Raw genomic sequence first — 25,723 nt, 5'->3', positions numbered from 1 at the left:
GGCTTATTTCTGGGGAAGCAGTAGAGCATGGTGGAGCTGAGGTGGATGGTGGAGACAGCCTGCCAGCATTCCTGCTCTGCCTCTTTCTGCTTAGAGTCATTGTGAGGAATAGCAGGGTAAATACACATGAAACACAAACACTGAGGAGCTCCAGAAAGTGTTCAATGGTGTCAGTAATGACGATGATGATGATGATGTTGTTAGTGATGGTGATGAGGGTGACAATGGTATGCCGATAATGATGTTGTAATTGATGGTGATGACGGTAACGATGATGGTGATGGTGGATGGTGGCGTAATTGATGATGATGGTATATTAGTGATGATGGTGTTGATGGGGATGGTGATGATGATGGTATGATGTTGGTGAAGATGGTGATGGTGAAGATGATCATGATGGTGATGGTGAGTGGTGATGGTGTAATTGATGGAGATGATGATGGTGATGGTGTGGTTGATGGTGACAGCGGCACTAGTGATTATGTAGACATGATGATGGTGATGGTGATGATGTTGATGAATGGTGACAATGATGGTGATGATGATGGTGATGACAGTAATGATAGTGCTGTGACTGGTGATGGTGATAGTGGTAGTGTAGTTGATGGTGATAGTAACAATGGCAATGGTAACGATTGTGATGATGATGCTGATCATAATGATACTGATGGTGATGATAGATGGAGAAGGGTTAGGGGCATATTCTGTGATGCAGGCCAGTATTTCTACCATTCCTTTTCTGGCTCATCCTTGGACTTTCAGGTCCCTGACTTTCACATTTTAACCTCCTATTTACATGCAAATTTCATGTGTGGTTAAGTTGAAAGAAAACATTTCATGTTTTAAAAACTGTTATGTTAACATGTAAGGGCCCTGTTATCTCTACTCTTGGAACTTTAAGTAAGGGAAAGAAAAGATAGAAATGACATTGAGCAATGGGGTTAAGTGTCCAGTTGTGGTTTTTCTTACACTGCTCAAAACCTTGCTGGTGTGCTCATACCATCAGTTAGGACTCTGAGGCAATCCGTTCTCACTACATGTCACTGAGTTCCCTTGGGTGGCCTAACATGGTCCAGTTGCCACTGATATCCCAAACTGGTTGTATTTCACAGAGGACAGAGGAAGGCTCTGTTATGGGTGAGTCTCGGCATTCTGGAGTTGAGTAGATTCGGCCCCAAAAGTTACAAGTTTTGTGGGACTTGGTCCCTGGAAGAAGGAAGATCCAGGGAGGATCCAGGGTCAGGCCACGCATAAATGCTCCCCATTTGAGAGATGGTTTTCTGGGATCTAATAGTGGAATCAGCGAGACTATCATGGAATTAGACAGGATGGCACAGAATAAAGAAGCGCTGCAACAAGAGAGACAGCTGTAGGGAAGGCCTAAAGGAGATGAGAGTTGAGAAAGGAAGCAAGGAGAAAGGAGAAAAGAAGCAAGGAGAAAGCTGAGAAAGGAGAAAAGAAGCAAGGAGAAAGCTGAGAAAGGAGACCAGAGGGAAAATGGGATGAAGGGAGTTTTGTAAGAAAGATTTGGTAATGGGTTATTCCACACGGTTAACCCAACATTATTAAGCACCTGCTAGGAGAGAAAGATGAGAGTTTTGTGTCCTGTCTTTGAGTCTGACAGAGTCAGCAATACACTAAGTGATTACAGAAAAAAGTTTGGAGATAGACGGGCAGGTCGGTAGGTGTGTGTTTTTTGCTTTGGGCCAGATGCAGTATTAGGACTCCAGGAGAACATGGTAGTTATTTAAAACTAACAAGGCAACAATGGGATCATGGGGTCGAGCAGTGAATGTGACTGCCTTGTCTGGCGGTCCCCCGCTGTGGGTCAGTCACTCCCCTCCTGCCTTGTGGAGCCTGTTACTGGGACACAGAGAGGCTGGCAAACTTGACAATTGATGCTAGGAGAAGCAGAGGGTGACTCACAGGCTTGTTTATAACTTGGTCAATATGTGTCAAGTGTATAAAAGATTCTGACAACCCTGTAAGACAGTGGCCTGGATTCCCAAGGCTCGTGGAGATGTGAAGAATAGCAGTTCCAAGACAACATATAAAAATGTTGGGCGTTTGCAAGCCAGACAGCTCTGTGCTGTAACTGCTGTAGCGGGAGTCAGGATTCCTAAACATGAGTCTGGAAACCTCGTCTGACAAGGGAACTGATGTGTGGTTTGCAGACTGTCAGCTGTGGAGCTGAGTGTTCAGGCAAAGCCATGAGAAGGGGCCTGCCACACACCAGCTCAGATGCCGGAGGGTAAGCTGGGCTGGAGGAGGGACAGGCTCCTTACAGGAAAATGCTTTTGGTGGCGCCTACTTGCATGGAATGTCATTGACTCTCACTTGAGATATTTCAGCTTTTCAGTTTTGCAAGTTGATGGATGAAAAGTGATGTCTCCTTTTTATTATGTTTTTCATTCATCTGGTGATTACATGAGGTTGAACATCTAAAAAGATACAGAAAAGCTGCCTGCAGCATTTCTGTTTACTTAGCAAAGCAGCCTTTCAAATCCTTTGCTCATTGCTTATTTAATAATTAGATTATTTTAGGGCGTGGTGAGGTGGCTTATGCTTGTAATCCCAGCATTTTGGGACGCCGAGGCAGGAGAATCGATTGAAACCGGGAGTTCGAGACCAGCCTAGGCATCAAAACAAGACCCCATTTCTACAAAAAATTTAAAAATCGGCCTGCACAGTGGCACGCGCCAGTGGTCCCAGCTACTCTAGAGGCTGAGGCAGGAGGATTGCTTGCACCTGGAAATTTGAGGCTGCAGTGAGCTGTGATCATGCCACTGCACTCCAGCCTGGGTGACAGAGTGAGACCTCATCTCTAAAAAGAAAAAAAATAAATAAATAACATTTTGAAAATTAATAAATTTAAAAATCATTTTTTTAAATTTCTAAGACTTCACTATATTATGAATACTAAATCTTATCTGTGATATTAGGCAGAACTTTTGCCAATTTCTGATGACATTTGTCCTCAGAAAAGGTCAGTTTCTTATCTTTCCACTTTGTGCATTGCAAACATTCCAGTCAGTTGCTTGTCTAAGTTTGTTTGTGGCCTGTTTGTCACACAAAAGTTGTAATGTTTGGTTTGTTCACATCTACTCATCTTTTCATTTAGTTCATACTCTTGTTCCTTGTTTTAGAATGCCTGCCCTTCTCCAAGGTCACAAAGATGTTCTCTGATATTTATTCTAATATTCATTTCAGCTTTTCCAATTCCGAATCAGTTCCATGATTGATGCATCTAAAATTCATGGTATTTCTGTTATTATTATGATGATGTTTTTCATGGAGTAACCAGTGTTCCCAGTTTTATTGTCTGGCTCCTCCTTTCTTTCTGAGTTGTGATGTGTCTCTCCAGTGTCATTTTCTCTCCTATGGATGAGGACACCGCATATGTCCGTCTGTCACAAAGTTTATTTCATACAATACAGAGCGCTGTATATCTGTTAGTCTTGCCTTTTATAAGAACTCTCACATGTGAAATAGTTTAAGATCATAATTTTTCAATAGCTACCTAATATTTTGTTTGTATATATATGTTATTTTATCTTTTTATTGCTTAGGTAAACTTTTCTTTTCATGGCAGAGAGGAATCTTGGCTATCACCCTGTTCTACTCCTAATTACAGAAGGGGAAATGGGTGCCAGAGGGGACATGACTGGCATGGATCCTTGGAGAGGGGCTGGAGTGAGCATGTGAGTTCAGACTCCTGAGGTCCCTGGACACCTGCTCCTGGTCCTGGTGTGTAGCTCATGGTGGATGTTTGCTTTAGTGGGCTCATGCATGTGGAGCCCCAGTTTTTGCACCAGGCACAGAAGAGCCTTTGCACACCAGCTCACTGGCTGTTCCAGTCCAGCTCTGGGAGGTGGGCTCTGCCCACGTAGAGCTGGGCTGGCAGCTGGTGTCACTGCTTAACCTGCTCTGTCACCCAGGGCAGGCAGCTTCTGCTCTGTGCTGCAGTTTGCTATTCGTACAACGGAGTGAGAATGTGCCTTTCTCCCTGGTCCCCATGGGAACAGGTGGAACAAGGCGTCTAAAGTACATGGAGCTTCGTGGAAGGCACCGTAGCAGCCAATAACGGGGCTGCATGGGTGGAGCCTCTCCCAGCCAGCAGGGCATGTGTCTTCTGCAGGGGGAGGTGCGGCGGCCGGCGGGCTCCGGGCAGTGTGCCTGGGCCCCGGTTCTGCAGCCCGAGTTCTACAGGTTCTTCCTGTGGGTCCAGCTCCATGCTCAGAGGGGGAGGTTCCAGAGGCTGAGGCATTTTCCTTCTCTTGCTTCGTTCACAGGAGTGGGAAGGTCTGCGCCAGAAGCCCCTGGGAGAATTCACTTACCTTTCTGTTGGTCAAAATTGGGTCCTTACCCCATTCTGAGAGCCTCAGGCAAGGAGAATGAACAGGGTTGCCCTCGGGCTGCGGGTCTCGGGCACCCACTGCTAGGGTCCTAGAAGACCCTAAAGGGCTCCTGTCAGTGTGGTTTGTACTCATCACGATTTACCCTATTAGAAATGGGAAACTGATGAGTATTTAAAATATTTAAGCCAGTTAAAAACAATGGTAATGAACCAATTATATGTTAAAATGAACATATGCTTAATAAAAAATAACTGTATGTTTCAAAACAACAAAATGAGAGGAGGGGCATTTTTTTTTGTGATTCTGTTACGCAGCCTTAATCAAGAGGCTGGTTCCCCCTGCGTGCAGTCTTCTGCAGTGTTTGGTTTGAAGCATTGAAAACAATCTAGCACCATAAACATATCTACTTGGAAAAGGAAGCATTTTAATAGGCTTTTCAGGCCATTGTAGATAATCCATTTTGATTCTACACCAGAACTCAAGTGACAGTTGCTTGAAGTTCAATTTCACTGTGGAATCTGAAATTGTATCAGTAGAGTTTTTCCTACTCTGTTTTATTAAAATCCACTGGCCTGTCTTGCACACCAAGTGTATCTTTTACCCGGTGTGGAACACCATGCACTGGACATTTGGAAATTATTGGTTCACTGACAATTTCGCAGAACTTCTAATTGTTGACATATTTGTTATACAATCTCAGGAAAATCCCCACATTTGTTAATATTATTGTTGATTTTAACAGAAATATCCTAGGAGTTGTTAGGCCCTGGTGACGGGTACAAGTCTTTTTTTTTTTTTTAAGACAGGGTCTTACTCTGTCACCCAGGGCATGATCTCGGCTCACTGCTACCTCTGCCTCCTGGGTTCAGGAGATTCATGTGCCTCAGCCTCCCAAGTAGCTGGGATTACAGACATGCATCATCATGCCCAGCTAATTTTTTGTATTTTTAGTAGAGATGGGGTTTGACTATGTTGGCCAGGCTAGTCTCAAACTCCTGACCTCAAGTGATCTGCCCACCTCAGCCTCCCAAAGTGTTGAGATTACACGCGTGAGCCACCGCATCTGGCCTGGGTACTAGTCTTCTAAAATTCTAATTTTCACTTGAAATCTCAAATTTTGACATTGGTTTATGATGACAGACTCACTTCATTTTTGAGAAAATGACAAGCACTTGAGTCTGAATAACCACATTTTGTCTGCTAGGAGTTCTTTCAAATAAAAATGACATTCCCTGAGAAGGTGGCTGGTTTAGCTGCCAGCTCACACAAGTGCTATTCCAAAAAGGAGGCAGGTCTGCGTGGCTGAGGGTCAAAGTGACCTGTGGCCTCTTCTGGGCCTGTGTGCTTCAGAGATGGATTTTGGTGTGAAGTTCTTCTGCTGTTTTGGAGCCTCCCTTGTGGCCAGCACCTTCACAGCCCCAAATCCCTAAGTGGTGATCAGGTAATGAGGTCTCCACAGCGTGTGGGCCTGCTGGCTATGGGCTTCTGAAAGCAGACCTGGAACAGGTCAGGATTGGGACACAGTTGTCCAGCACATGAATCCTCAGTCTCATCCACAAACCCCAGTCTCACATTAGTAAAACAGGTGAAGATAGGTAGCTTCTTTCCAGGGTGTGGTGGAAATTTGGTAATACCCATGCAGTGCAAGCTTTTAGGTGCTGAGTGTATCAGCTGCCTGTCACTCCTGTTAGCGCTGCTATTGTGAGACCCTGGTCATGCACCACAGAGACGCTGTCGCTTGATGAGCTTGCAGCCCATCGGGAGAGATGGACACAGGGAGATCATCATGATGTGACAAGCCATGATGACCTGCCATGATGGGTCAGTGGCACAGAAGGGTGTGAATTCAGGAATGGAGGCAGCTGAGCTGGGCCCAGGAGGTGGGTGCAGGATGGCGTGAATGAGGAGCTGAGGTTGGTATGGGCAGGGTTAGGGCAGGCAGGGAGCTGTCTCCTGTGGGTGGCAGGATAGGAAGCTGGGCCTGGGCACTGTTAGATTCATATTTTGTAATATGTCAGAAAGGCAGGGAGAGTATGGGTGGATGAAAACACTGAATTTGATGCGCAGACGGGCTGGAGTCCCACCTTCATGGACCACGGCTGCCCCCTTGGCTGAGTCACCCTTACAGTTTCTCCCTGAGAGGTGCTTATGAGGAGCAAGTGCAGTAACATACGGGAAAGTATCTCGTATACTGGCTGGTGCGGTGCTGACCAGAGCTGGGCCACAGATAGATTGACGGTGGACTTGCTACTCTGAGGATTACCCATGCTGCTGGCAATCGAATGTGAAGTCCTAGTCCAAACATATGTAAAACTTTGAGGGTCACTTTCTACGTACCAGAAACAATGGCCCTGCCTCTCAGGATTGTAGTCTTGGCTCATGGGCAGTTTATATGATTTCACTATGATAATTGAATTTAATGATTTTGTCCTACGGTGCCGATGGCTGTCTGGTGGCCGAGTAGGCCACCCACCATGGATGTATCATACCAGTGCCACCCTTGCACTGACCAGGGCCATTTTTTTGTGTTGAGTTGGAATGTTGCATGACAAATGATTCCCAAAGTTAGTACCTTAGCATAACAGTAAGCATCTGTTATCTCCCACTGTGTCAATGATCAGAAATTTGGGACATAGGTGACTGAGCAGTTCTGGCTCAGGGTCTCTGGAGAGGCTGCACCATCTGAAGGCTTGGTTGGGGTTGGAGACCAGCTTCCGAGGTGGTGCACTTCTGTGGCTGGGAAGCTGGGGCCAGCTGTTGGTGGGAAGCCTCAGCTCCTCTCCATGGGGGCCTCTCCATAGGGCTGCTTGAGTGTCCTCACAACATGGCGTCTGGCTGTCCTCAGAATGAGTGATCCTGGAGACCAGGACAGAAGCCATGATGCCTTTTAGCCACAAAAGTCACACACCGTCCCCTCTGCCAGGTTGCACTGTCACACAGCCCAGCTGATTCACTGTGGGAGGGGGCTATACACCGACATGGGGGCCAAGAGATGAGGTCACCCAGGCCATCTGGAAGGCTAACCGCTGCATGATGTCGTGGTCTTGTGACATGCTGCTAAACGTGTGTGGGCAGAATTCTTTGCCTGACTCTCACTCAGCCAGAGGCCAGAGGCCTGCCCACTGCCCTTCTCCTTATCTCAGTCCTTTGTGCTGGCCTCTGCCAGGGACAGTTTCTGTCTGAACTTTTAATCTTGTGTGGAAGCCCCTTGTTTCCCAATGGCAAGTCTCTCTTGATTTGAAAATCACTGATCACCTTTGTGTGTTTTGCCCATTAGAAGGTGTAGGATAAATACATGACTTTGTGAATAATCTTACAAACCTCAAGGTATAGAACGACAATTCAGCAATTCAAAAACATAGATCATACAAAGATAACAACCTAGCTGTAACTACTGGAGTTCTAATAATTGCCATGCATGGGCAAGTGACCTTATCTGTTTCATCCTCATTCAACCCTACACAAACCTTTTTGACTTTGATACGTCATTGAAAACAGAGTGCAGGAGGGGGAGTCACAGGGTGTCGACACGCAGAGCTGGGATGTGGGGCCCCTCTCCCTGACTTCTGAGGCCTTGGTCTTCAGGTCCCACACACTTCTGCATGTGGACATTGCTTTCTAGTTTCAAAACAGGGTCCCTTGAAGGATTCCATTTGACCCATGATAGCTCCGTGGGAGGAAACAAAGACCCAGCTAGAGGGGCAGAGCCTGGATAGGAGGCTTTGGTCACTGTTCCCCAACCCAAGTCTCTTTCCTTTCTCCCACAGCTGTCCCTGTGAGCTGGCAAACTTGGGGGAAGGGAGGGCATGTACCCGACACTCCCTTGGAGCTGGCACAGGAGGCTGTGTTGGGATTATTAGGTGTTGCTGGTTCATTTCTCTTTCCCTGTCCTGCAAGGCCTGACTGCAGCATGCTCATGGTGCTCGTGGGGAGGTTTATGCCTCATCATCACAGCTGCAGCCTCTGGGCAGAAGGGCCTGTGAAATCCACATTAGTTCCAGCTCCGCATTGCATTGTTAGGGCCTCCAAAGGGACACAGGACTCGAAGGGACACAGGACTTGCTCCGTTCTCACAGTGGCCCCTCTGGAAGGATTCTCCTATAGGAATTTAGACATGAATTTATTCTGACAGTCAGTTCTCAGGTTGGCAGGAAGTGGAAGCACTTCCGAAATCCAGATGCATGACTTTCTCACAAATTTAAAGGCTCCAATCCGGTCTTTCATGGACACTTTAAATTCTGATTCTTAAGGGGCATTTTCCGGTTTCTCTTCTTTTTTCAGGGATCAGTCATAATTTCTGGGCATACATGAATGCTTTCTGCTGCTGAAATTCACTATTCTTCTTTAGGGATCCAGTTTGGCTGGACGTACATACCCCTTGGAAAACCAATCTGCTCGTGACCCTGCTCCCAAGACATTCCTACCTGAGCCACCTGAGCTGTTGCTAACAGACAACAGTTGTAACTCTGCTCTTGCACACCACGTCCTCACTGCCTTCTGTCCACACTGCCGTGTGTCATATGTAAAAATCTCCCTCGTGCCAGAGAGAGGCCACCTATGGGATCTTCAAGCCAGAGATTTTGAAGGATTGAGAGGGTTTGAAGATGTAAGAATTCTTGCTAGAGAGACTGCTCGACACACATTCTTTCTCTCTTTTTTTTTCCAGCCTGCAAGTATTCCTGCCACAAGAAATGTGAAGCCAAGGTAAGCATTCCATTGCTTTCCCGTGGGACTTTTTAAAGCTGACTTGGCCTTCATTGAATGATATGTGTGGGGGGGGCCTCTTTGGACTGCAGCCACGGAAAGAAAACTCTTTAGGAAAGCCAGGGCTGGGATACGGTGTATACCTTTCATCTCAAGGATAAACCAAAGAGCTTTGAAATCCACGATTTTAATTATGGAAAATAATTCTTAAGAATTTGATTTCAGATAAGAATTCAACAGTTGTCCCCTGGCCACATCAACGGCTCCTTCTCAGTGGCGCACGGTCCCTGGTTTCTCGCTGCCTTGTCATACTGCCTCTCAGCGGAGAGAGGGCAGGAGCAGGGATATCCAGGGCATTCCCCTGGCCTGGGGACTTTTCTGCTTCATTTTGGAGATAGTTGTGCATAGATGGATTGGGGTTTTCAGCTGCCACGGAAACCTGGGAACCCTGGAGTAAGGTTTAGTGATGTTCACTGAGGTTTGTGAGTCTCTGGAGAGGTTAAATTGCCCGAAGGCCCCTATGACCAAAGGAGGCCTGGCTATGTCCTGTTGGGCTTAGGGTTTTGGTGAGTGGGGAAGTGAGGTGGCCTGGAAGTGCCGTGTGGGAAGTGACAGACACCCCAAGGAAGAAGCACATGGTTTTCTACCTTGTCTTGGTGCTCACACCTTCAGATCTCCTGGGGATGGTGGCTGTACTTACAGAATCCCCAGGTATGATTTGGGTTTGCAGTCAGGGTGTCAGCAGTGTTTTGCCCTATCTACTGTTTGGCCCTGCCTATGGGGGCTCCGTAGGTGTCCTGACAGGTTGTCTCCATGGCTGTAGGTCCAGGGAAGAGGAGTTTTAGAGTCTTGGGATTTTGCTACTGTTACAGACCTCATGGGTCAGCTGTTTTGATCATTTCCAGCCCTGCCTTGGGCTCCGAGTGGAAGGCTGTGCTGGAAGCTGACTTCACGTTACCATGAACTCACTGCGTGTGGGTCTGCTTTCCATGTGAGGACTAGGGGGGTTGGTTTCCCCGACACTCCCGATCTCAGGCATACACAAACACACACATGCATAAATACGCACATGTGTGTGCACATAAATACACATGCACACAAACACATTTGTGCTCACACGCACACATGCATATGTGTGCACACAAATACACACACACACACAAAGTTGGAAGAACTAGACTAGTATAGCTCTATTTCTTTTCTCCCAAGAGACTTTTTAAGTTTTCATTATGGAGAATGCTGAGCACATGCAGGAGCAGAGAGGATGGCACAGGGCCTTGCTGCCCGCTTCCTGAACCCCAGACCAGCAGCCCCTGTGACCTGGCCACACCTCCTTGCTGGCTGTCTCCTCCAGATGTCACGTGGGGTGCACTTCTCAGGACTCCTGGGGGCTGTGTGGAGTGCTTCTCCTCTTGCTTTCCACCCTGCTCTGGAGAGGGCTTCCCCTTTTCCAGAGGAGTAGGCGTTTCTTGTTCACACACTCTTAGGTGTAGCTGATTTCTGACCATGGTTTATTTGAGGTTTTTTGTCCACAGATAGGCTCCTTTCCTGGGGTGCTGTGCACCTTCAGTGGTGTGGGAGCAGTGCTTCTGAATGCAGTGGTGAGTGGAAAGATTGTACCTTTGGGGGAGCATTTCAGACTTGGAGAGCTTCCCCCTCCTCTAGGAGGACTGGGATGTGTTGTCCCTTAACCCTGTTGTGTGGTGCCTTTGTCCTCATTGCTTGCATCTCGGGTCAGCTGCAGAGTAGGAGGAGGGGGTGGGCTGCTTTTCCTGACTCTGTTGTGGGCCCAGCCACCTCTGAGCTGCAGCCGCAGAGATGAGCCTGCTGTTGTTCCTTCCATTTCTTAAATGAAGCCTGTCGCCGGCTGCTTAAGGGATTGAATTCTTTGGTTCAAAGTGTATTCCAAAATCCTTAACTATCACTGAATATGGAATTTCTAACGGCAACCATTGGCAGTTTGCTGAGGGATGGATAAGCTCCTATTCCTATCAGATCACAGTGCGGGGAAATATATCCATGTTCATTTTTTTTTATAATACAGCTTTGAACCGCAGGGGAGAAAGCCACTGGCAATAACAAAGCACCTTCTCATTCCAAAAATATAATGCCATCGTTGTTGGGGATATGAGGGCCATAACTCCCCAGCTGCTCCTGCAGGGTACTTGGCTAAGGGAGCGGCTCGGTCTTCCAGGAACTGAATATGGCTGTGGCTTCTCCCACATTATTGCACTTGGCTTTTGAGTCCTTGATTACTGTGTTTACATATATCGCCCAGTGGGCTCCTTAGATGCTGCACTCAGATTGCTCAGGCAAGTATGAAGCCTTGGTTCAGCTTATAGGCTTTGTCTGGCATCAGACCCGAGACTGGGTGGTAGTGTGTGCTGTGTTAAACCCCCTCGATGGTGTTCCCCTCTGTGTGGGAGCACTTGCGCCTGTGTCTACAGGCTCCGCACATGCCCTGGAGCATGTGGCTGGTGTGTGGTGGTGCTAAAGGCCACAGCTGTTGATCTGCTGCTGTCAGTGACATTGTCACAGGCTCCTCCTGTCCAGGCCCTCAGAGCCCCTTCTGTGGCACTGACGATGTGGAGGAACCATCCTGCAGAAATGGGGACCGAGACAGCAGCTGGGGGATCAGGCAGGGAGGCAGAGCCATTGTTGCGACATTTTGAGAAGCCCCAAAAGACTGCTGTCACTCTCTTCTTGAGCCATTGGACAGTATGTCCTCTCAGGCCAGGCCATGCAGCTCAGTGGGTAGATGGAGGCAGAGACCTGGACTTGGATCCCAGTGGGGCTTTTTGTCTCCCAAAGCCTTTCTAGTTCCCCTTGCTATGGTCTTGATGTTTGTGTCTCCCCCAGATTCCTGTGTTGAAACCTGATCCCCAAGGTGATGGTAGCTGGAAATGGAGGCCTTTGGGGAGATGATTAGGTCGTGAGGGTGGAGTGTCTATGAATGGGATTAGTGCCTTTATAAAAGGTACCCCAGAGAGATCCCTTACCTCTTCTGCTATGTGCATACATGGCAAGAAGGCATCCTCTATGAACCCTGAAAAGGGCCCACATCAGACACTGAATCTGCTGGTGCCTTGATCTTGTACTTCCCAACCCTAGAACCTTGGGAAGTATATTTCTGTTGTTTATAAGCCTTCCAATATTTTGTTTTAGCAGCCCACGTGGACTTAGATAGGCCCTGAGCCTCACTTTCTTCTTGCATAAAAAAAGTGAATAATAGTTTTCTATAATAAACAGAAAAATAACTTTCTCTTAGCTGTTGGTTATGATAATACTTACTTAAGTTTCAGGGAAGTCAAATAATGTATGTACAATCACTTGAAAGTTTGGGATTTCAACTATTTTGCTTCCTGGAATGCAGTGCTTATTCATGTGAGCCACATGAGCTGTGTGGGCATCATGACTTGCTTTTTTCCTGGCTGTCACTTGACTTACCGGCAAGAGTGAAAAAAGAAGTACGAGAAATGAAGCAGTTGTAGGAAAGCAGATGTTGGGGAGGGGAGAAGAGGGAGGAAAGGGTGGCAGGTGGTGCCCCACTAAAGGAAATGAAAGGGAGGTTCTGTGGAGCTTAGGCAAGCAGATGGAGGCACGGGAATCCTATCCTTGAAACCTGCAGCCTGGCGTCATGGTGAGATGCCTCTTCCGCCTCTGCCCACTTGCAGACACATTTGCTCCTTAGAGTTGCACTTTGTGTAGGGTATTGAGTATCATCTTGAATCATCAGAGGAGAATGTGTAGGGTATTGAGTATCATCTTGAATCATCAGAGGAGAAATAGACCAGCAGGTAATTTTTTTGTAAACTTAAGACCCCATGTAGGGACCACATGCAGGAGTTAGTGAGGGGAACATGTGCAGGAGTAATGTTGGGGAGACGCCCTGCAGAGGGTCCCGATGCACAGCTCCCCCTTTAATCCAGGAAAAACACAGAACCTCCTGCCCCCTGGGCTCCAATGCTCTCAGACCCCCTGGCTCATCCTCAGCCTTTGCAGCCTGGCTGTGAAGGTCCAGCTTGCTGTTTCTCTCTCTGCACGTGCCTCGGTTTGCACCCTTCTTGGATATAAAATACAGGAGTGCTGGTGTCGCCTCCTTGCTGAGTCTGTAGAAGGAGAATGCAGCAAGAGGAGAGAGGTCCCAGGCTCTGTCCAGCCTCTTGGCTCCTGCAGGTGGCCTCAGCGTCTTCTTCCACTGTCCCGGTGCTCCATCTGGGCAGTTGCCAAGCCAGGAGCCTTTCCCCTCTCTCCAGCTGGCTGCTTGAGGGAGAGAACTTTGTGATAGGCTTGCTGCTCTTTTTAAGCTGAGGCTACAGGAGGTCCTGGGGAAGTCAGCAGAACCTCCTGCTGCCCTCATTGCCTGCTGCCCTGGGGGCGTTTGCTGGGCTCTCCTATCAGGGATCCCCATGTCCTGGCTGCGGCTGATGCAGGAGCTTTGTCACTTCCACCAGACAGGCCCAGGGCAAAGACTTGGTCCTCTGCCATGGAAAACACGGGACCTAGAGTTTATGGCTTCTTCAGAAACTGTCCCTAGACATTCATCCTGGGCGTCAACAGACGCTCAGTGGCCTAACTGATAAGTTTCAACCACTAACTTCTGTCTGGCAGTTAACTTTCATCTTCAGATCACTCCTTTTCTCTGCATGCTAAGAGCCGCAGCTGCCGTGCAGTAGGATACGGGCCTGCTGGGTCCCAGGGATTGACCTGTCCAGCCCCCTCTCCCCATTGTCTGATGAAAAACCTCAAGACCCCAGGGAGGTGAAACAACTTACCTATTGTCACCTAGCTTCTGAGGCCCAGAATTCATGGGTGTTGCATTTCAAAGCTCTGATTTTTGCTGTTCCATGTGTTCTTTTTGGTGCTTTGCCATCTTCATGTATCAGAAATGGAGCTGAGGTTTGTGTGGGTGACTTTAGCCCACCTTGCTCGTATGCCTACAAAACCTACTATGCCTCTTGTGAACTCCAGCTCCAGGGCCAACTTCTCTAAAACACAAGATGAGCGTCTCTCCCGCTTGGCTTGGGGCTCACTCCTCCTGGGCTGCATTTCTATTTCTCTTTCATGAAATGATGCCTGAGAATTCTCTGACTCCTGCATGGCTCAGGGCTCTTCTTCCCCGTGAAGGCTCTGCTCATACATCCGTGGCATCTTGTCCGAGACTCCCAGTCCTCCCACGAGACAGTGAGCAGGGGCAGTATCTCTCCCCAATTCCCATAGCTCTTTGCAACCCTGCAGGGGCCTCAGCTGTCGCAGCTGTGTGTTTCTGTTTTGGACCTTCTCACCCGTGCACAAGGAGGGAGGCTGTGGGAGCTGCTGTTTTGCTGACCCTGAGCTCTCGGTTACTGCATTCTCTGAGCCCGTCTCATCTTCCATGTCCAGACCTTACCCTGTCTATGGCCCCAGAGCCTCCACTCTCCAGCATCCCACCAGCCAGCTCTGCTCTGCTTAGGGCAGGGGCCTGTCTTTCCTGCCAGGACACAGGGCACGGAGGCTGCAGACTCTCGTCCCCACCTTCAGCAGGGTTGGTGCTCCCTGGGCTCTTGGTGGAGGACGGAATCTGGTTGAAGCTCATTGCCACAGCTTTTAAGGTTGGGGTGTCAGCTTTAACCTCCCCAAAAGGTTTAAGTAGTGGCCTTTTTTCATATGGTCTTCACTAGGAACGAATGATCTGAATTTGTTAGTAACAAGGCCTAATAAATTCTTTCTTTCTCTCTTTCTCTCTTCCTTTCTCCTTTCCTTCCTTCCTTCCTTCCTTCCTTCCTTTCCTCTCTTCCTCCCTTTCTTTCCTTCCTCCCTTTCTCCCTTCCTCTCTTCCTCCCTTTCTCCTCTTCTTTCTTCCTCCCTTTCTTTCCTTCCTCCCTTCCTCCCTTCCTCTCTTCCTCCCTTTCTCCTCTTCTTTCTTTCTCCCTTTCTCTCTTTCTCTCTTTCTGTCTTTGTTTCTTCCCTCCATCACCCGGGCTGAAATGCAGTGGTGCGATTTTTCACAGCAACGTCCACCTCTTGGATTCAAGGGATTCTTCTGCCTCAGCCTCCCAAGTAGCTGGGGTTATAGGCGTGTGCCACCACGCCTGGCTATTTTTTTTAGATTTTATTTTTAGTAGAGACGAGGTTTCACCATATTGGCCAGGCTGGTCTCAAACTCCTAACCTCAAGTGATCCACCCACCTTGGCCTCCCAGAGTGCTGGGATTCTAGTGTGAGCCATTGAGCCCAGCCAGGACCAATACGTTTTTCATAACCAAAAGGAAAATCCCTGGTCCTGCGTGTAAAAGCTCTTTTGTTGTTTGTGAGTTCATCTCTTTCCTGCCCCTATTTGTACCCTTTACAATAGCTTCAGGAAGATGGTTACTCCCTCTGAACTCAGCTTCTTCATTTGAGCATAGGATTTTTAGGGATGTCATGAGATACATCTCTCCACGTCCAGCCTGTGCAGAAGGAATGCCATTCAGTCAGCGTTGTTGAGGGATCTGCAGGACCCTGCTGAGCGCTTTAGATATGCTCTGTCATTTACGCCTCACACTTCTCTCTGAGGAGGCTTGTTCTGCTCCCTCTTACAGGTGACAGGGCTGGGACCGAGCAGTTGCACCTCTTGCTAAAGCCTGCAATGGTCCTGCCCCAACTCACGCGGCCAGCACGGGCTCTTCCTCTCTCTGCCGTCTCAGTAAATGTTTACACGGGCGTCCCTTCTCCTCCCTCCCCACTTCTTGCTCTAAGGGTGGAGGCAGTTAATTTTTAAGCCAGCCAGCTCAGCAGACATTTCCTGAGTGTAGCTCTTGGCTGTGCACAGAGCTGGACCCAGATGCAGCATGCTGTCCACAGGGAGCTTCTGTCTGCAGCCCCACAGGGTGAAGTGAGAGTCCGATTCTGCCAGATGATTGCAGGTCTCCACCTATGTTTGCCAAGTGTGTGTGTGTGTGTGTGTTTTAATGCTTGACAGCTTTTAAAATGGTTTTTAAAATTAGAAGATGTTATTTTTAGAGCAGTTTCAGATTTGCCGCAAAATTGAGGGGAAAGAACCAAGGGCTCACACACACGTGCTTACATGTTCACACGCATGCATATTCACGCACAGAGACACACTCTCCTGCCGTCAGCATCGCCGCACCAGAACAGCACGTTTGTTAGAATTGATGAACCAGTATTGATGAGTCCACAGTCTACGTTAGGGCTCACTCTGGGTGTTGTACATTCCATGGGTTTGGACAGGTGCATCATAAGTCACATCCACCATGACAGTACCGTATGGAGTAGTTTTGCTGCCCTAGAAATCCTCTGTGCTGCGCTTCTCTCTCCTGCACCCTGGCAGCCGCTGACCTTTTCACTGTCTTCATAGTGTTGCCTTTTCCAGAATGCCATAGGGTTGGAATCATACATGTGTAGCCTTTTCAGATGGGCTTCCTTCACTTGATAATATGCATTTAAATTTCTTCCCTGTCATTTCTTGGCTTGATAGCTCATTTCTTTTCAGCTGAATAACACTCTGTCGTCTGGATGTGCCACAGTTTACCCTCTGTTCACCTACTGAAGGTGGGTACTGATCGGTGGCTTCCATATCTTTCTTTTTTGCTAGTTGTCACTACTGTCAGAAGAACCATGAAGCATCCTTAAATTCTGCTCTTTTTGAGGACACTTTTATTCCTTTTCCTGTAAGATCCCTTTTCTGGTAGGCTGTCCTCACCAATCTTTTTTGACTCATTTTAATTAGAAAGTCACTTTACACATTAACACCTTACTAGAGGCATGTTTATACCTGTGTCTCTTTTTCTACTGGGAACTATTATTCCTGACTCCCAGAGTCTGAGGAGTGGCCCCACTGTGTGAATCCCACCAGCCAAAGCCACAGTGTGGGCTCTAGGCTCACTCTCAAAGTCAGCAAGCCATGTTTGGCTTTTCATGTCAGCACGGTTATACTTTGTACAAAAGAATTAAGGTTTCTAAATCCCTAATAATCTAAGCCTCAATCAGAGGCATTGATTGTGGACTTCTAGGCCTTTCTTGGACTCGAAGGTGGCCAGCAGGACCAAGCCACTGTCAACTAAGGAAGTGCGTCAGCCGGGCGACACCAGCTGCCAGCAGCTCGGGGCCTTGCCCTGTGGGGTTCTGCTCCTTGCACCGTCTCGGCATCTGCGGGGCTTTATGGTGACCCTGCTGGCATCCACAGGCTGGGAAGTCACTGGGTTCACCATTTTACACCAGAGGAAGCAGGTCTTTGAAACTGGTGGTGACCTTTGGCCGGGCTGACGGGACCATGTTGACTGTCTGGTTATGAGTGTAGTTCTCGCCCTGTGATGGCAGGTTTGTTTTTTAGTGTGGCATAAGTGTAAGCTATATTTGTGTAGGAAGTCCTAGCCCTGCCCCAAAAAGAGGCCAAAAGAGAATTATAATCTTTTGAAACAAGATATTTGTTTTAAATAAATAATATAATTTTAAAATGTATCCTGTGTTTTCTCTGAATCATCAGTTTTCATTCCATATTGTGTTGTAACAGATGAAACAACACATACCTGGAATGAATCTGCACCTATTTGCCACATCATTTTAACTACACGGCCAGTAACCTAATTAGCAGCCCTGCAGCCAGCATCTGTATCTGTCTCCTGGGCAGGAGGCTAGAAGGTGCAGCCGGAGGGAGAATGTGGGTCCCTGCGTCCTGCACGTGGCTCAGGCCAGGCCTGTCTGTCTTGACTCTTGGCATCTGTGAAATGAGGGTAACTTTCCATGGCACTGTGGTTACATGAGAGCGTAAGAGGCTGTTGGCAAGGGCACCCCGTGGCTGCGAGTGTGTTTTATTGATTAAACTAGGGCTTTCGAGGTGCCCTGGAAATCTTCTTCTGAACCCCACCTCTGTGTCTTTTGACCAGTTCTAACCTGAGAAAGAAGCACTCCCTGCAGACCCTCCATTACTTGAGAAATAATTTGGGCAAGTGTGCTGTTGGTTAAGGTTCACTCCCCACCTCCACCCTGCGGGATGTTGTTGGGTGTCTGTTTACCAGGGGTGTCATGGAGGAGAGAAGGGCCAGCTGACCTCATGCAGCCAGGCTCTGATGACAGAGTGGGACACCCAGAGAAGATGAGGCCCCTGAATTCAAAACAGATGCCACTTTCATGGTGACAATAATGAATGTTTGAGTGACTGCCCTGACTGGGTCAGACAGACCACGGTGGGGAACCCGGTCCTGGAGGGAGCCCCATATAGCTCGAGGGGCAGGGGACAGAGCAGCAAGGCCAGGCATCCATGGGCACACGTCGCTCCAATGTAAACAAAAACAAAAGAAAAGAGCACGCGGTGAACATTTCCTGCTCCGTGTGTGTGTGTGTGCGCTCTATACGTGAAACTCTGTACTAGGTGATCACTTATTTTCTCTCGCCTGGCCTCTTTGGGAGAGCAGAAGAACGAAATGGAAATTTGCATGTGTAGCTCTCAGAAGCAGCTTCTGAAACTGTGAGGACTCATAAAAGAGAAGAATGAATAACAGACCTGGGTCTGGATCCTGACTCTGCTTTGTCTTACCCATGTGACCTTGGGCTTCAGTTTCTTCCTCTATAAAACAGGAATTAACCCCTACTAAGAGGACTGCTGAGAACTGAATTCAACAGCTCCCCAAGCACAGGGCCTGGTGGCTTCTGCAGGAGTGCTCTTTTCCCTTTTTAATACCTTAATCTGCATCATTGTATTAGGAATCACTGTAGATGTCTACAGTGTCAGTTGCTGGAAACTACTCTGTCTGCGGTTGTGGTACTGACGCTAGTAGATTTATTTCATGAAATGTTGCCTACCGCTAGCATAAATCACTATGCATTTTATTTATTAACTGTTAAACGACAAGAAAGTATATATATTTCCTAAATTTTCTTCTGAGAATGGGATCTGCTCTTTTAAGCAAACAAATTCCATTTAGTAGGCTTAATTAGTGCCTCAGACTTAGCCTGGGCCCACCTGAAAGTGGTTCCATATGGCTAATGGCAGAGCCGTGGGCTTAATATTTTCTGACACGGGAATCCAAGTGCCTCTTGCTCAATGCTGCCTTGGTTCTGGCCAGCTCTGTGACCTTTCCCCTAACTGGCTGCCCTTCTTTCTACTCCCCCCAGCCTCCTGCATTTGCACAGGCTCACCCTGCCTTGGCTCACCCCACGGAGGACTTCTGTAGTCCTGGCCCAGATCGCTGCAGCCACGGTGTCTGGGCCTAGGGCAGAGCTGGGTGCTGCAGGTGTCCCTGCCTGCTTGGTCTTGGGCTTCTGATGTGATTTCCCACAAGCCCCTGATGAGCAGGTACAGATGCAACCCCAGCCCTCCGCCTCTCTCACCTGTGTCTGGCGTTCTGTACTGCGTGTGCGTGGACTCTCCCACTCAGCCTCTGTTTGCGTTGGCCACCATCGCTTTTACTCTCGCTTCTCTTGAAACAGGTTCTGGCCAGTGATGTGCAGATGAGGGTTTATACCCTGCTGGGGGTGCAGCGGGCTGATTGGCAGCCTCTGCTGATTCCTCTGGTGGAAATACACCCCCTCCCCCGGCCTGCTTCCAAGCTACCAGCCTGACATTAATCAGCTTGAAACACTCCTGCAAATGCCCTGTTCGGCTCCAGCACCTCCTGCCCATCAGCTCTGGTCACAGGCGAAACGTCCCTCCTTCCACACGTGTGGCCCCAGGCGCTCTTTCTGCTGACTCTGGCTGCCACCTGCAGGAGCCCTTGGCCCCTTTCTAGAAGACCCCAAACTCTGTATTCCCCTGTGTGAGCTCACATCCTGTTCAGTGATGTCCTTTTTCTGACGTGCTTTTCTTACTACCCCTTTTTTCAGACCACCATTCAGTTTGTGAACTGCTCAGAGTCTATAATGTATGCTTCCTCCCATTATCCTGTCACCCCACCTCCAGGCTCACTGGGGTCCTCTGCGCTCCTCAATCCAGGGCCTCTTCACCTCTGGGCTTCTGGGCTGGGCGGCATCGGGGCCTCTCCCCAGCCCTGTGGCACCGTGTGCTCCTTTTGAATCACAGCTCTTCTTCTCTGACCCTGACTCTGGCTCTGTCCAGGTTAGAAATCCACTTGTCATAATGTGTGTGGTTTGGTCCACTGCTCTCCTGAGTGGTCTGTCCTTACCCTTCCCTCTGCTGAGATGGAGGAGGAAGGTGTGCTGCAGTTGGGGAGCTGCAGAACAGCCTGTTCTCTTTTAATGTTTAGACACCATATGCAGTGCATCTTTTTAAAATTTCTACTACGGTCATTATTCCACATGGATGCCACCCACCCTGGCATCTAGCAATGTCATCTCTGCAGAAGCTTATCTCCGGGACTTTCTGGCAGTCCTGGGCCCTGGCTCTGGCTGGGAGACTGCATTCTGGCTCTGAGTGTAGGTTCTGGCTCTGAGTGTAGGTTCCCAGTGGGATCTTGTTCCTGAGGCCTCTCTATGGCCCGTTCAGACTCAGGTCTTCCAGAGCCTGAGTTCAGGCTGGGAGAGGTGCTGGAAGCCCGCCCCTGTTGGGACATAACCATCCCTGTCAGGCAAGGGGAGACCTCTGCAGGCCTCGTCCTCAGGGTGGGGGCTGTGGCCCTGTGCGCACCATACTTCCAGACACCCCACTCTGTCTTGTGCAGCCCCTGCCCCAGACACTGCCCTCTCATGTTGTCAGCATGTGTGTCCGTGAGTCTCAGCCTCCTAGACCACAGGACAGGCACTTAGTTGATGTGCGGCACTGAAGCCTGTGCTCTCTGGCGACCGCAACAGTGTTGCTGTGCATGTGCCTTCACGCCTCTCGTTGAGACATGGCTTCATGTTCCATGGGGAGGAGAACGTTTCTCATCAAACCTCTGGCTTTATTTTTGTGGGGCTACTTCTGAAGGATAGGTTTCCTAGTAAAGCCCCCATTTCTTCTCTTTTTCAGCTACATTTTTATCAGCGGGGCCAAAACCCATAATGAAGTATTCAAATCCCCACCTCCAGATTTTGAATTGTAAAATAAAACTTGTTTCACCATGGGTTTCCCCTTCCCCCCTTTTGTAAAGCAGTTAATTTTAGGCAGGGATTCAGGAAGTGCCTGCTCCCATTTTCTGCCAGGCACAGAAATAGCTCGCGGGGTGCCCTCTCTCCGCCTCCCGGGAGCAGCTGGCGGAGTTCAGTTTTGTGTGTTTCTAGGCATTTCAACTCCTGCCTTTCTGCGCACTGTGTGTGTGTCCGTGCACCCTCAACTCCAAATTACCCTGGAACGTTCCGAAGCCCGCAGGCTTCCCTTCTGTTCTTAATAAAGCGGTGTGCAAGGATCTAGCTGTTAACCCTCCTTTATCACTGGAAACCGCCCCCTGTTCAGAAGGTCTTTAGAATAATAAACTCACAACTGCGTCTTTCAGGGGAGGTGGAGTGGATAGAATGGCTGAATGGTTGCAATACTGTGATGTGAGAAATTCTGCTTTCAGAATCTTTATCTAAAACCTTTTGATTTTTCAGAGGTTTCTTTACTTCTAAAAAGCATTTGGAGGGGAGTTGATTGAACCTTGGGAGGTTGGTTAGAAAGCTTAGCGCTGCCCAGCAAGAGCTGGGGTGGCCCAACCTTGAACAATAGGTGGGGTCAGTAGGAAGTAGACTTGTGGGCATTTTAAAGGTAGACCTGTTAGGATTGGCGTACCCACCCGGTGGGTCAGAGGCACGGCTCGTGAGTAATCCTTAGGTTTTGAATTTGAGACACCGGGCAGAGAGGAATGCCATTGGCAGGATTTTGTTAACATGGGTGGAAGTTTAGCTTTAGACCTGCAGGAACCAGTTTAGTTTTCATGGAATATGTTTATGTGGACATTAGAGTTAAATGGAATGCCATTATCAAGATTTTGTGAACAGGGGTGGCAGTTTAGCTTCAGACCAGCAGGAACTAATTTGGGTTTCATGGAATATGTTTATGTGGACATTAGAGTTGGCCAGTTGGCCATTTGCAGCCCAGTGCTTAATTTTAAAAGATTCGATAAGTTGTGAACTCTTAGGGTTTCTCACGTTTTCTTTTCTTGTCAGCTTTCTTTTTTTTTTTGTTTTGAGATGGAGTCTCCCTCTGCTGCCCAGGCTGGAGTGCAGTGGCTCGATCTCGGCCCACTGCAAGCTCTGCCTCCTGAGTTCACACCATTCTCCTGCCTCAGCCTCCCAATTAGCTGGGACTACAGGCGCCCACCACCACGCCCGGCTATTTTTTTTTTTGTTTGTATTTTTAGTAGAGACAGGGTTTCAGCGTGTTAGCCAGGATGGTCTCAATCTCCTGACCTCGTGATCCACACGCCTTGGCCTCCCAAAGTGCTGGGATTACAGGTGTGAGCCACCGCGCCCGGCCTCTTGTCAGCCTTCTTTAGATCAAAGGACAGTTGGTTAAGCCCAAACTGTTCATCATGTGATTCTTAAACACTCTTGCCAAAATGTATTTCAGGGAAAATTTCTCTGGTGCCTACCTTTGTGGAATTTACCATTTTCTTCCCTGAATAACTGTTGTATGTTTGTACCTTTTCTTTCATTTTAAACTGAATTTCGAAGACAACTACTAATTCTTTCTCATCTCTGAGTGCCCTGAAGTGTGATATTTGATATGCCATTCTGCAATGAATGAATGAATAAGAGGTTGAGACAACTGACCCAAAGTTTGGAGAAGTGACCAGCTCATTTATTTGTGCTATTCCTTTTCTTTACGGATGACCACTGAACATTGACTGTCAGAGCTCTGCGCTTCACTCTGGAGGGTGGTTTTATTCGAGATCCTGCGATCCCCTCCCTAGGGGTGACCACTTCCTCTGCCTTGTCATTAGCAACAGGTCAGTGGAAGCCAGGGCTTGATGTGAAGAGCCTGCTATTGATTTCATATGGAAACCTCAGATGCTACAGACCCCCAAGAAGTAGGAGCTGGGGGTGGCATTAGCTGATGTCATCGCCCGAGGCTCTGCTCCCTGTGAGCTCAGTGCCGTTCTGATGAACGGGCCTCGGCTCTCAGGGGCAGTGGGAGCTCCTCCTGCTCCAGAGCTCCGTGACCGGAACCCCGCCTTTCTCAGCATGAGGCTGGTGTGGTTGAAAATACAAACACCTGCTTGCCTGCTCCCTGGTGGATGTGGGGCCCACCCCTCATTTTAAAAGCCTCTGAAAACTGTGCTTTGTTTTAGTGTTACTGCCTCCTTGGACCTTTTCCTTTGAAATAAGAAGAGGGTATTACAAAATCACAGGAGGGAGGGTCATAACATTTCTGTGCTCGTCTCTTGAAGCAGAAATAAAAGCACATCTTACTTGTGTGTCTCCTGAAGAAGGGGCCTTGCCACTGGGCCTTGAAGCACAGGCACCTGCCCAGTAGGAGGTGGGCAGGTGGTTTTCCAGGCAGAGGGAGCAGCCTGGGCTGAGGCTCACAGGTGGGAGGTGGGGTTAGGCAAGGGAGTTGAGCCTGGACTATGTTGTCTGCAGGTGAGGACAGAGGAGAAGAAGAGATCAGGTGTGGGGAGCTGACAGTGCCAGGCCCTGGAATCTACCATGCGGCAAGCGGGGCGGCCTGCCGACGTGCGGCTGTGTCCTCCATGAAGGCCTGCGCACCAGGCACATGGGCCCCAAACCCAGCCTTCCTGCTGCTGGCCAAACAGAGAGCTGTGGTGAGGGGCTGCCCCCACTATGGGGTGGCCAGAGCCACGACAGAAAGCCAGCATAGGGTGGACATGAGATGATGACTCCCTGTCATTCGTGAGTGGGATTAGGAGTCACTGGCACACAGTTGGAAAGGGAGCCATTTCTGGTGCCAATAATTAAGGTCCCCATTCAGTAGGCTCATACAGCTTCTTCAGAGTCAGGTATTTTAACTTGTATGTTAAACATGAATAAATCAAAGCAAAATCAAAAAGCGTTCCTTCATTTGCTTAGACTACCAGTTGAGTGTTTTAGAATGTTCATGGTGTCAGGCATGGCATCCGGACCCGTCCTTCCAGGAGCCTGTAGGATCGCTCTCAGAACTGGCTGTGATTGATGGGGCCATGCACACATCAACATGAACCCGGGGCCATCTCTGTAGGACATGACTCTCGGGTTTCATCGTCCCAGTCAGGCCTATGGTCTTGGGCACTGGTTCCTTCCTGCCTTCCTTCAGGTGAACAGGGTGGGGCGAGGGACATGTCTGTTTTGCCCTTGGTTAAGTATTATCATGAATCAGTATCATTGCTGCAGCTTCATCATCAGAAAACTGTCCAGGAAATGCCTAGTCTGAACAATATGGAGTTTGTGTGTCAGGAGAGAGGCAAAGTCTGTATGGCCGAGATGGCCTTCGGTCACTATGTGTGGTCTGAGATGGCCTTCAGTCACTATGCTGCTGTCTTTGAAAGGCCGTGGGGTCCCTTTCACCCTCACTCCAATCTGACAGTGTATATTTGATATAGTCCCACTGTCAAGACTTTGCTATGAGCTTGAGGTTCACATCCACCCCACGACGTCGTATTATCCCTATTTCACAGATGAGGAGGAAAATTGAGTTCACAGAGGACAGTCTCCGTAAATTCATCAGAGCCAGCTGGGAGAAGCGGAGGTCGTGCCCTAATTTCAGTCTCTGGATGCAAAGACAGAGCTTTTTCAGCTCTGTCCAGTCACTCTGGGGCTTGAAACAGTATATATATGGTTTAAAATACATGTTTGTTTAAACCCGAAGCTTACATTCAAGAACACCACATACCGTGCATGTTCAGCCTGATGCGTTTTTTGGTGAATCACAGTGTAGATGGACGAGAAGCTGCCCCTCTGCCTCTCCGCCCACTGGCTGGTGTCCTGGGTCATGTCTGCCCGCCTCGTGCTGAAGCCACAGCCGCGCTCTGTCAGCCTCTTGCTCCCACCATCGGTGGCTGAAATCTCCTCATCTGTGACAGCTCATGGCCTCATTGCTGCTGTTGGCTTTTTCAAGTGCTGATTTTGAGCCCCTTTCCTCCACTTCCTGACACACAGCACTGAAGGATGGCATTCTGGTGCCCAACACACTCATCTGGGCATGCTGGGGATGTGCGCATTGCTGGGCACACTATTTCTGTTCCCTGTTGTTGCCTAACAAATCCCCTGTACACTCAGTGGCTGAAACCAACAAGCTGTGATGGATTTGTGAGCTGGCTGGACAGTGCTTGCTTCATGTGGTGCTGACAGGGGGACAGGGGTGGCCAGAAGGTCACAAATGCCCTCATGCCCATTTCCAACGATTGGCACTGGACACCTTGGTGCCCCCTTGTAGGTGTCTCCGTGCGGCTCTTCAGGCTTCCCTTCATTATGGGGGCTGGGCCCAAGAATGGGATGCTCCGGGCGAAGGCGGGAACTGCAGCTGTCTAAGGCCAGGCTTCAGAGTTCTACCATATTCCACCACTCACAGCAGGCCACAGGGCAAACCCAGGACGAGCCCAGACTCAAGAGGAACAGGGACAGACTCTACCTCTTGATGGGGGAATGGCAGAGTTCCTTTACAGAAGACCCTGTGTGATGCCACCATCTTTGAAAACACAACCTACTAAACTTACTCAGGCAATAGCATGCAGGGATGTTATTGTAGAGGTAATCATCAATCTCTTCTGATGAATTAAAATGTAAATTACTCACAAATGTCAGTGTCAGTACTTTATTACTTTATTATTAATTATAGGTGGCCAGTGAGAATTATAGGCTGATCAGATGTAGCTAGTGAGGAGTACATGAGTTGGG

At 48.7% G+C, this 25,723-nt stretch overlaps 1 protein-coding gene across 1 annotated transcript in view; it reads left to right on the top strand.

The window, feature by feature from the left end:
* LOC129051270 (tensin-3-like) overlaps positions 1-25,723 on the top strand; it is a 252,609-nt gene that overhangs the window by 44,235 nt on the left and 182,651 nt on the right. The window contains exon 3 of the mRNA XM_063718537.1: positions 9,025-9,062. Within this exon, the coding sequence (XP_063574607.1) occupies positions 9,025-9,062 (38 nt within the window). The remainder of the gene's footprint in view (positions 1-9,024; positions 9,063-25,723) is intronic.

This window comes from Pongo abelii, chromosome 19 (assembly GCF_028885655.2).
Source record: "Pongo abelii isolate AG06213 chromosome 19, NHGRI_mPonAbe1-v2.0_pri, whole genome shotgun sequence".
NCBI lineage: Eukaryota > Metazoa > Chordata > Mammalia > Primates > Hominidae > Pongo > Pongo abelii.
This window is presented reverse-complemented; position numbering and strand designations above follow the sequence as displayed.